This window comes from Salvelinus sp. IW2-2015, unplaced genomic scaffold (assembly GCF_002910315.2).
Source record: "Salvelinus sp. IW2-2015 unplaced genomic scaffold, ASM291031v2 Un_scaffold2239, whole genome shotgun sequence".
NCBI classification, from domain to species: Eukaryota; Metazoa; Chordata; class Actinopteri; order Salmoniformes; family Salmonidae; genus Salvelinus; species Salvelinus sp. IW2-2015.
The window spans coordinates 89,732-101,106 of record NW_019943568.1 but is presented as its reverse complement, the minus strand read 5'-3'; the positions used below and the strand labels follow the sequence as shown (position 1 = coordinate 101,106).

General features: G+C 49.4%; 1 protein-coding gene across 1 annotated transcript in view; it reads right to left on the bottom strand.

Annotated features, from left to right (window-relative positions):
- Positions 1-4,391: 4,391 nt before the first annotated feature.
- LOC112073351 (CUGBP Elav-like family member 2) overlaps positions 4,392-11,375 on the bottom strand; it is a gene marked incomplete at its 3' end in the record, with an annotated part of 91,475 nt that continues 84,491 nt past the window's right edge. Inside the window, exon 2 of the mRNA XM_024140664.2 lies at positions 4,392-4,657. Within this exon, the coding sequence (XP_023996432.2) occupies positions 4,392-4,657 (266 nt within the window). The remainder of the gene's footprint in view (positions 4,658-11,375) is intronic.

The following is an 11,375-nucleotide window of genomic DNA, read 5'->3' as shown; positions in this document are numbered from 1 at the left end:
GTCCCTGGCTAACCCCAACACACACAGAGTAGGCTTCCAACACTGCACATGCCAATACCACACACCCCCCCCTCGCCCATTATAAAATCCACCTGCAGTCGCTCACTAATTGGACTTGGGTAGACTGCTAACACAGCAAATGTCTTGTTATGGCAATCTAATTGGCTGTGCTGCTTTAGGAAAGAATGAAATAAATCAGTGTTCTGACTCAGGTCGGCCGCGGTCTCTACTGAATCCATTAGAGGAGATATTGTGTGTGGGAGGCAAGCGTTTGCCGAGCGTTACCTCAGCGTTGAGGGAGAATGTGGTTGAATTAGAATTGTAAAGGTGAATGTGTGCCATTGGATGAGGGAGGAGTAGCCAGTGAGAGGAATAGAGATTAGGAGAGAGACGGTGTTTGTAAATGCTTTATATCTACTGAAGGAGCCTTTTGACTGCACAAAAAAMCTGTGCCCTTCTCACACTGTCAATAACAACATCCACAACCACAGGTCCACACCATCATAGTAGACAGAGAGAGAGGTGGGGGGGTAGAGAGAGGAGGGGAGAGGAAAAATAAAAGGGATGAGAGAGGAGGGGGTGAAGAGGCACGGATGGAAGGAGAGTGGTAAGAGAAGAGAGGACTGGCATGGGGGGAGGGAGGGGGTCAAAAAGAGCGGAACGATTTCGTCAGATTGCAGATTGAGTGCAGCAAACGAGGAACAGAATGTTAGCATGGTTTAATAACAGGGAGGGGATAGAGGAGACAGAGCAATAGAGATGGAGAGAGAGAGGAATGAACAGCACTAATCTGGTCGTGCAGAGCTAGATGGAGGAGATGAATGTGAGGGAGGGGGGTTAGAGGGCACTCTACACCAGGTCCCTGCACTCTTCACTGGGCCCCAGCACCCAGGAAGAACCCCCTCACCCCCAGCCTCTGACCTACATTAATTAACTCTGCTGCTGCAATTACTGACCACACCACCCTCTGGTTAGAGTGGCTACACGGGAGAACACTATATGCTGTGTGTGTGTGAGAGAGAAATAGATCATACTCAATAAAGCAGGAGAGGAGTGGATTRATAGAGGGGGAAGAGAGTGAGAGAAGAGGGTTGGGAAGTACATTCAGCCAGGGCGGCCTGTGTTGAGAAGATTGGATCTTTGACTGGCAATATCTCCTTATGTCCACTGTACCTTCAGACCAGATTAGGACACACAGCACTTTACAAATCCACCACAACTAACTGTGGAAAAACGGCTCCAAATTAAATCCTCAAAAACGCTGTTCCCTGGCTAACCCCAAACACACACAGAGTAGGCTTCCAACACTGCACATGCCAATACACACACCCCCCCCCCTCGCCCATTATAAAATCCACCTGCAGTCGCTCACTAATTGGACTTGGGTAGACTGCTAACACAGCAAATGTCTTGTTATGGCAATCTAATTGGCTGTGCTGCTTTAGGAAAGAATGAAATAAATCAGTGTTCTGACTCAGGTCGGCCCGGTCTCTACTGAATCCATTAGAGGAGATAATTGTGTTGGGAGGCAAAGCGTTTGCCGAGCGTTACCTCAGCGTTGAGGGAGAATGTGGTTGAATTAGAATTGTAAAGGTGAATGTGTGCCATTGGATAGCTGGATGCCCCTGGATACTACAGTGGGAAACCCCAGAGTGGATGTACATGGAGAGTGGTGATGGAGAATCAGATACTGTGAGCTGTTATATTTCAGCGTGTGTGTGTGTTGCTGATATGAGGTGTCGTTCTTTCAGACACCATGTCCAGAGATTTGTGCAGTAGATACAACTTGCTAATGAAGACATTACACCCATTTTGTGTGTCCTCCATGAGGACAGGCGCGATCATTAAGATTAATGACATAGTATGTCCCCTGCCAACACACACACACACACTCACTCACAACTGTGCTGTACACACCCGGCTAGACAACAGATGCAAACAAACCTGGGATGCAAACTGTTGTTGAGAGAGGAGAACTGTCTTTGTTTACCCCTCTGGCCCTCTCTCCTCTCCTCCCTCTCTCATCCCTCTCTCAGTGCTAAATCAAATTCTCTCTCGCTCTCTCCACTCATCTGTTTATTGACTCTTAACACATTAAAGCAACAGCAGCCAAACTAAACAGTCCAGACTGCACTGGCTAGCGTTCACACAGACACACACAGCATCCATCAGATGGTCCAGGCCTGGGACCAGACTCAACTCACCTAGCAGCTGCCCTTCCTGCAGAATAACCATCCAAAGACAACCAGACCACTCAGATGGGAAACACTGTCTACGAACTCACTGGTGTAAAATGTATTCATTGTGCCATCTTTTACATGACAAATGGAGGAAAACCTTTTCTAGAAGCATCAGTAACAGTATGTGTAAGGAGGAATGTGTATCTACCATCAATGGATTAGAGAAGAATGGAGAGAGAGAGGAGAGAAAATAAAATAAAACTCCACCTCACAAATCCAAATTACTCTAGCAATAGTCAAGAGAGAGAGGGAGAGCCGCTGACCCGGCCTCTGGATCGCCATGGGCGACAGAGCACACTGCCTCAACCCTCTAACTGAGACCACTCTAAAAATATGATCATTAATTTAAGCTAAACAGACCGGGGGAAAAGGGGCACAGTTTCCTTGACACCAATGAAATGGGAATTGGCTCCAGTGCAACTGTGGAGCCGAGGGGGGCCATTGCGGCTCCACCGTGTGAGAGGGCTCTGACAAGGCCATGTCGCGCTAGAGAGTGCTTACTTAACGACGAGAAAACAACAGCGCCTAAAGCCTGGGAATATACAAGCCTAGACAGAGCTCTATCAAACAGTCAATTTCCTGTTCAATCCTCCATTTTACAGGCCAGAGAGAGAGCGAGAGATTGTTGAGTGTTTACAGTCTCAAGGAAGAGATGAGAGGCTGTTCTCCCTACTTAAAGTAAAGTGTCTAYGAGTGACACTCTCCCACACTTTGACTCATCAACCAGAGAAATCAGAGCGACTCAAGGGCTTAGCGACAGAGGAAGACACAATGGAGGAAGAGAGGAGAGGTTGACGAGAGCAACGTATTGGCCTCATCCCTTACGGAGAAACAAAGAGGAAGAGAAGTCATCCAGAGGTTAGGGACACAGACAGAGGAGGAGATGAGGAGAGACGGAGAGCGAGAGAGACACACAAGCATGAAACACACTCAGACACACACGCATACAAACACAAATCATTTAGGCCAAATGATTTGATTTAGGTGTGTCCCTGTCTCCTCTTGGCAGACTGGTGAATTGCTGTGTCAAGGCTTGTGGGAGCTTGTGACTCAGAAAGAGAGAGAGAGGGATGGAGAGAGAGATGAGGAGGGAAGAGAGTGAGCAAAACAGAGAGATGCTGTGGGGATGAGGAGGTGAGGGAAAGCTCTTGCTCCTTCTCTTCCATTCTTCCTTTTTATTTCTTGATTTAGTGAAGATAAATAAAAATGCCATAAACAGGTGTGTGTCTGCAGTGGCCTTTACCAAAATCCCTTTCTCTCCGTCTCCTCTCCCCCCTACATCTTCCATCCGCCTACTCCCACTGTCTCCTCAAGCCGCCTGTCATCACAGTGCATTCTGTTGTCTCTCTGTGCGTTGGATGTGTGTCTGCTAATGTGGCAGCAGCATTGTCTCATTGTCGGCTCTGCTGCTCTTTGTTTTCCCTCCGACTTGACAAGTTCATCAGGAAAAGGCGGATGAGATGAACATGTATATATTAATTGTGTTTTGTTCAAAGACACAGTTTCAGAGAAAATATCAGGCTGGCATTGATGGAATTTATCATGTCTACTGTGCAGTATGCCTTTGTGTTCATTCCTTACTTTTTCTCTGTAGGATTGCATAAGCTGTGAGTGAGTGATTCTCCATCTTATCTTTGGTTCGGGCTGAGCGTTTCTGGCTGTTGTGTGTGTGTGTGTGGTCTTGTGTGTGTATGACTGTCTCCCGCCATACCTTTGCTCTGTGGAGGGTTCTGGCTGTTTGTGTGTGGGTGTGTATGACTGTCTCTCCGCCATACCTTTGCTCTGTGGAGGTTCTTGGCTGTGTGTGTGTGTGTGGTCTGTGTGTGTATGACTGTCTCCCGCCATACCTTTGCTCTGTGGAGGGTCTGGTGTTGTGTGTGTGTGTGTGTGTGTGTGTGTATGACTGTCTCCCCGCCATACTCCTTGCTCTGTGAGGGTTCTGGCTGTGTGTGTGTGTGTGTGTGTGTGTTGTGTGTGTGTATGACTGTCTCCCCGCATACCTTTGCTCTGTGGAGGGTTCTGGCTGCTGTGTGTGTGTGTGTTGTGTGTCGTGTGTGTATGACTGTCTCCCCGCCATACCTTTGCTCTGTGGAGGGTTCTGGCTGCTGGTGTGTGTGTGTGTGTGTGTGTATGACTGTCCTCTCGCCATACCTTTGCTCTGTGGAGGGTTTCTGCTGCTGTGTGTGTGTGTGTGTGTGTATGACTGTCTCCCCGCCATACCTTTGCTCTGTGGAGGGTTCTGGCTGCGGTCTCGGAGGATGTTGATCTGATAGACGGCCCCGTAGGGCTCAAACAGCTCCTTCAGCTCCTTCTCTGACCAGGAGCGAGGGATCTGGCCCACGAACATCTTGATGGCGTCTGGGTCGGGCTGGTCCGAATGCTCCAACGCGCCGTTCATCTTCCCGGCCGTGCCGTTACTGAAAAGAGACGACAGGGGRCGCTAGGTTACATAACAGATCACAGAAGCTACATCTGACTTGACATGGAAGACGTGAAAGTACACCGTATTGACATTCTCAGGAAGATGAGAAGGAGAGGTCCACTGGGGTAGCAGCTGGTTCAAGGCTGGGTTCCCTGTGTAACCTGTAACGTTCCGTTTTATGTTTCGCRACAACAACAAAAATGATCATAATAGTCCCGCACCTTGAAAGTACATCTTGGAGAACATAAATCCAAATTAGACGTCAAGATATCACCTCACCAGTTGCRAGACACTTTATAGAACAAAATCCTTCTATTAATAAATTGCGTTGCGTCGGGATGGAAAAGATTCATCCATCACACAGAGTAGGTGACTTTGACAACACATCACTCCAAAGAGAAGCCATGTGGATATATACATTCACTTATCTATCTCCACACGGTTTAAACAAAGAATTAGATTCCACCTCCTTCCTATAAGCCACATTTAGACTGTTACACACTGTCCATATCAGATTTTGCTTATCGTTTATGAGTTGGCCCCACATATTTATGAACGGCTGGGCCGTCCTTTGTGGTGGGCTATTAATTGATTATTATTAATTGATTTGTGGTGGGCTATTAATTGATGTGACGTATTTAGGTGAGCGGACACCTGCGGCGATTGATTGGTGAGTTGWTCTTCGTGCCCGCTCCCATCCCCTATAATTCTGTATCTCTTTGTGACTAATATATATACAAGTAGACCAGAGGGGCCCTGATTGGCAGATGAGGGACAAACCCTGATTAGAAGCACCTGCTGCTCAACTGATGATCATTACAAATGCTGTTTTGKATGAAATAACATTTTACCTACACAAAGAAGAACGCTGTAGAGCTGAAACGTCTGTGTACGCTATCCCTGATGCAGTAAAACATTTAAAACCTTGAATAATGAAGTAAGCTTTACGCGACATATTTTTCAGTGCGTACATACATTATTTTCAATCCACATAACATGATTTCAAGAAAACAGATTCCCTCGGAGCAAGTAGGCCTAGCACTCCACTATAAAAGTACAAGATAAAAGGGGACAGCAACACCAGGGAATGTGTGGGTCTGTTTTTTGGTTTTGCTATCCTTGTAGGGGCCAGAAGTCCTCACAAGGAATATTAAAACAAKGACGATTTGGACAAGTGGGGACATTTCGAGGGTCCCCACAATGAAAAACGGTTAGGCTTAGGGTTAAAATTAGGGTTAGAATTAGAATTAGGGGYTAAGGTTAGGGAAAATAGGATTTTGAATGGGATTCAATTGTTTGATCCCCACAAGGATAGTAAAACAAGTGTGTGTGTGTGTGTGTTTGTGGTGATGAGCAGAGGGAATGCGTGGTGTTAATTCAGGTCTGGCTCACTCTGTAGAAGGGATTTAGTCTGCTGAGTGCTGAGGGCCTGGACTGTATTACAAAACACTACATGACATGGTAACATTACACACACACACTGTTAAGTCAGTTCATGTTTTTAATTCTCTGTAACCTTTCCTTTTTCTGCTTCTTTCTCTCTGCTCAAGTAGTCAGTGTTGTCACGAATCACATTCAATTGTCCTTGTGTGTGTCAAATAAAAACTTGAGCTTGGTAAGCTTTTTAAAAGAGAAAACCAACACTCTGTTGCAATACCTCAGAAGATAAATGGTGTGTGCGACTGCGCACACAAACACACACGCACACACACACAAACACACACACACACACACACAAACACACACGCACGACTCCCTGAGGGAACAATCTGGGATCACAATGGCTTGTTTTACATCTTAACGATTTCTCTAAAAACGTCCGCCAGCCTCGAACAATCAGCACAGTTGCCACTGATCCCAGGGCCAGCTGCATGAATAGGGCTAGAACGTACCAGCACACACACAGTCTCAGTCTCCACTTCAGCCTGTGGTGCCACGGAACCAGAGTAAAAACTAAACAAGCTGAAGTCCATGTGCTGCTGTATCACTCTACTTTCACTTTTGTTATTCTCCACAGGAGAAAGGAGAGAGCATTAACAAAACATGCCCAAATCCCTTGCTTGACTAGCTGACAGCCGTAATACCACTCTATAACGCTCAGGGAGAGAGGGAGGAAAAGAGGGAGGGATTCAAAAAAGAGAACGAGGGATGAAGGGAGGGAGAACATACAGACCTTTGAACACGGCACATCCATCTCTTGCAGAAAGAGCCCAGGCGTTCGGCAGAAACGCCCAATTCTTTAAAGGACTTAAAGGACATGTCAAATAAATGACCAAGCCGGGAGAATGAGGGAACGAGCAAACGAGTGCTAACGGTCCCCACGGCAATCACTCCACTGTAAGCTGGACGATAAATCCCAGCCACAGCGCCGAGGGGACCGGGAAGAAGTTACGGCCCCAATGAACACCAAGCGTTACGCCAACGTTCACACTCATAAAGCAGAGYGTTGCTTGAACGTTAGACATTTAAAAACGGGAGATRAACGGCTGGCACACAGCACAGCCATGACACCTGCAGTATATCCATCCCTAGACACCCCAGGCTGGAAGCACAAAGAGAGAAGAACCGGCACGAGGGAGCAACGTATTGGCGCCTCATGAGAGCAGATTCTCCTTACCACGAGCAGAAACACCGTAGAGACGGTCAAAAGAGAAGTCATACCCAACCCAGATAGGTGGGTGGACAATTCCACACCACGCAGGACTATGATCAGGGGAGATGTGACAGTAAACGACCTTGAGGCAGAGCCACCCCGAAGCCGGAGAGCGAGATGAAGAGCAGACACACAAAGCATAGGGTGCAAGAAACCACATCTGCACCGCAAATGCAGACCCATACACGCATAACAAACACAAATAAAGCCACATTTTGACTCAATGACCAAATGATTTGTGGTTGATGAGGTGTGCCTGCTCTCTTGGCAGAGGCCTCGTACCGTCGGGGTGAATTGCTGGTCAAGGCTTGGGCGGGGCTCCGGTGGAACGCTGTGACTGGGGCGAAGTCAACGCAAAGAGAGACGAGAGGGAACTGGTAGAGAGGAGATGAGGAGGGAGAGAAGTGAGCAAAACCAGGAGAGATGCTGTGGGGATGAGGGAGGTCGCTTGAGGGCGGAATAAGCTCTTGCTCCTTATCGTCATCTCTTTCAATTCGCATTCGTCGGCCTCTGGCTGCTCTGTGTTTATATCATTGCCTACTTAATTTAGGGAAGCTCGGAAGCGAGAAATGAGAACAGGCAATGGAAAAAATCATTCACAGCCCAAGGAGTGCTAGGATCCGGACCTCTGGGCTCGTCAGCGGGCCCTTTGCCAAAATTCCAGGCCATCTTCTCTCACCGCAGAGTTCCGGTCCTCCCCTAACATCTTACCGAACTGGACTCTGGGCCCGGACGCATATCAGCCACGCCACTGGTCTCCGTCAAGCCGCCTGTCAATCACAGGTGGCAGCTCTGTTGTGGGATCCTCGTGCTGCGGAGGAAACCGTCGGACCCGCGTGTACGTGGGTTCTGTGTTTGATCGGCGTGTCTGCTAATCGGCACGCAGCATTGTCATGTGGTCAGGACCTCAATGCGCACCTTGTGCCATCGTCCTTCCTATTTGATGTTGCTCTCCTCTCCGAGACCGTTGAAACAGTAGGTATTCATGTAGTTGCCATGGGGAAAAAAGGGCTGGACTCGAGATGAAGCGATACTGTGGAGACTCATTGTCGAATTTGTGTTCGGTGTCAAAAGACACAGGGTTTCTCGAGAGCAAGAGGAATCACCTCAGGGCCATGGATATTTGCGATTGAATTTATATGAGAGGTGTTCGTTGAACTGTACTGTACAGTGGTCATGCCCTTTGGGTGTTACTGGTCTTGCTTGTGTGTATGAGGGTGTAGGATTGCGTTAACGCGGGATTCTGAATGGTGGAGCTGAGGTGTACTCATCTCACTCGGAGGTCTCCTCGTCGCAACTCGATCTTAGTCTTTTGCTCGGCTGAGCGTTCTGGCTTGAGCTCGTTGTTGGATGTGGTGTGTTCTGTGTGCTGGCGGTGACTGGTGGTCTGTGGTGGTGTACTCCGTAACGCTGGTACTCGTCCGCTATTACCTTTTGCCTGCTGTAGAACGCCTGTTGCTGTGCTGTTGCGGCTGGTGTCGTGTGGTGTGTCGGTCGTTCTGTGTGTGTGAGGAACTGTGCGTCCTGCCATTACCGGACTGCCTTTGGCCTCGTGGACAGCCGTGTCCTTTCGTACTGGCTGTTGTGTGTGTTGTGTCGTGTGGTCTGTGTGTTGTGTGACTGTCTCCCCGCCATACCGGACTCGCTGCCTTCTGGCGTCTTGTCGTTGGTAGGCGGTATCTTGGGTTCGCTGGTTCGCGGTGACTTGTGTGTTGGTGTGTTTGTCGCTGTTGTGCGGTGATGGTGTGTGGGTGTAGTGTGGTGTGTGGTGTGTTGTGGTCCGTAGTGTGTGAAAACTGACTGGGTCTTCGGCCCCCGCGTCGTAGGAGGCTTACGCCTCAATTAGCTGGTCTCGTGCTCTGTCGTTGTGAGTGGGCGACTGGTCTGCCCGCGTATCTGTGAAATCCGAGTCGGTCCCGGAGAGCTTTGCTGGTGGTGGACTGTGTGGGGTACTAGTCGTTGTGTGTATGTATCCTGTCCCTCCCGGAACCAGGCTCTGCAGAACCTTGGGTTTGGAGGCTCCTTGGGGTCGGCCGTGGAAGCATCTGGAACCTGTTCGCTTGGCTGTTGTGTGATCTGTGTGTGTGGGTGTGGCATGGTGTGGCTCGCGGATAGTCTCGTGTGTGTGTGATCGTGGGGGTCTGATGAATGATGTTTGTGATCCGACTGTCTCCGACCAGCCTATCTCCTTTGAACTGGACACGTGTTGGAGGGATTCTGGGCTGTTCTGTGTGTGTGTGTGGTCCTTGTGGTGTGTAGTGTGGTCTGTCGGTGTGTGTTGATGTGCGCTGGTGTGTAGTCGTGGTGTGGGTGCTCGGGTGTGCATCGTGTGGGGTTGTGTGGGATGTGATGCGCGGGCTGTGTGTGACTGGAACGTGTGTGCGACACTCAGTGGTCTGAGTTGCGGGGAGGATGTGTAAAGCATAGAACACTGGCGTCTTCTCTCCGCCATAAAACTGGACTGTAGAGGCGCACTGGAGGTCTGGAGCGTAGAACTGGGCACAAAGCATCTGGAAAATGACCTTTATGGCACTGGCTGAGCGTTTCTGTGCCTGGCTATGGGTGTCTGTGTAGTGGTCGTAGAGTCTAGGTGTGTTGCGCTAGACTGGCTAGCTCGTCTCGCCAGTGACAAGGAATCACTCCGTGGTGCGTGTCGTCAGAGTGGGGCAGCTGTCCAATGGCCTTGGTTGGGTGAAGCACAGGTGATGGACGTGTGGTTTGGATGATGGTGGTGTGTGTGTGACTGTCTCCGCCATAACCTTTGCTCCCTGTGGGCGGGAGGCGTTCTGCTGTTGTGTGTGTGTGTGTGGGTCTGTGTGTGCATGAGGACTTTATCTGTGGGATGACATCAGGTATGCGGGCGCTAGGTCGCCGTGCGCGACACATGTGTGGTCTGTGTGTGGTGTGACCTGTCTCCCCGCATAGCCAACCTTTGCTCTTGTGGAGGGTTCTGGCTGTTGTGTGTTGGGGTGTGTTGTGTGTGTGTGGTGTGTGTGGTGTGTGGTGTGGTGTGTGGTGTGTGTGTGTGTGTGGGTGTGGTGTGTGTGTGTGTTGTGGGTCTGTGTGTGTATGACTGTCTCCCCGCCATACCTTTGCTCTGTGGAGCGTTCTGGCTGTTGTGTGTGGTGTGGTCTGTGTGTGTGTTGTGTGTGGTGTGCTGTGTGTGTGTGTGTGTGTGTGTGTGGTGTGTGTGTGATCTGTGTGTGTGTGACTGTCTCTCCGCCATACCTTTGCTCTGTGGAGCGTTCTGGCTGTCGTGTCTGTGTGTGTGTGTCTGTGTGTGTATGACTGTCTCTCGCGCCATACTTTGCTCTGTGGAGGTGGTTCTGGCTTGTTGTGTGTGTGTTGTGGTCTGTGTGTGTGTGACTGTCTCCCCGGCCATACCTTTGCTCTGTGGAGCGTTCTGGCTGTTGTGTGTGTGTGTGTGGTCTGTGTGTGTGTGACTGTCTCCCCGCCATACCTTTGCTCTGTGGAGGTTCTGGCGGTTGGTTGTGTGTGTGTGTGTGTGTGTGTGTGTGTGTGTGTGTGGTGTGTGTGTGTGTGTGTGTGTGTGTGTGTGTGTGTGGGTGCTGTGTGGTGGTGTGTTGTGTGTGTGTGTATGACTGGGGTCTCCCACATAACCTTTGCTCCTGTGGAGGGTTCTGGCTGCGGTCTCGAGGGATGTTGATCTGATAGACGGCCCGGTAGGGCTCAAACAGCTCCTTCAGCTCCCTTCTCTGACCAGGAGCGAGGATCTGACCAACGACATCTTGATGGCGTCTGGGTCGGGCTGGTCCGAATGCTCCAACCGCGCCGTTATTTCCCGGCCGTGCCGTTACTGAAAAGAGACGACAAGGGGGTGCTTAGGTTACATAACAGATCCACAAAGTCACCAGACTAGTACACTACCGTTCAAAACGTTTTTTGGGTCACTGAGAAATGTCCTTTTTGCCCACTAAAATAACATCAAATTGATCAAGAATACTAGTGTAGACATTGTTAATGTTGTAAATGACTATTTTGTAAGCTGGAAACGGCAGAATTTTTATGGAATATCACATAGGCGTAGACAAGGCTTATC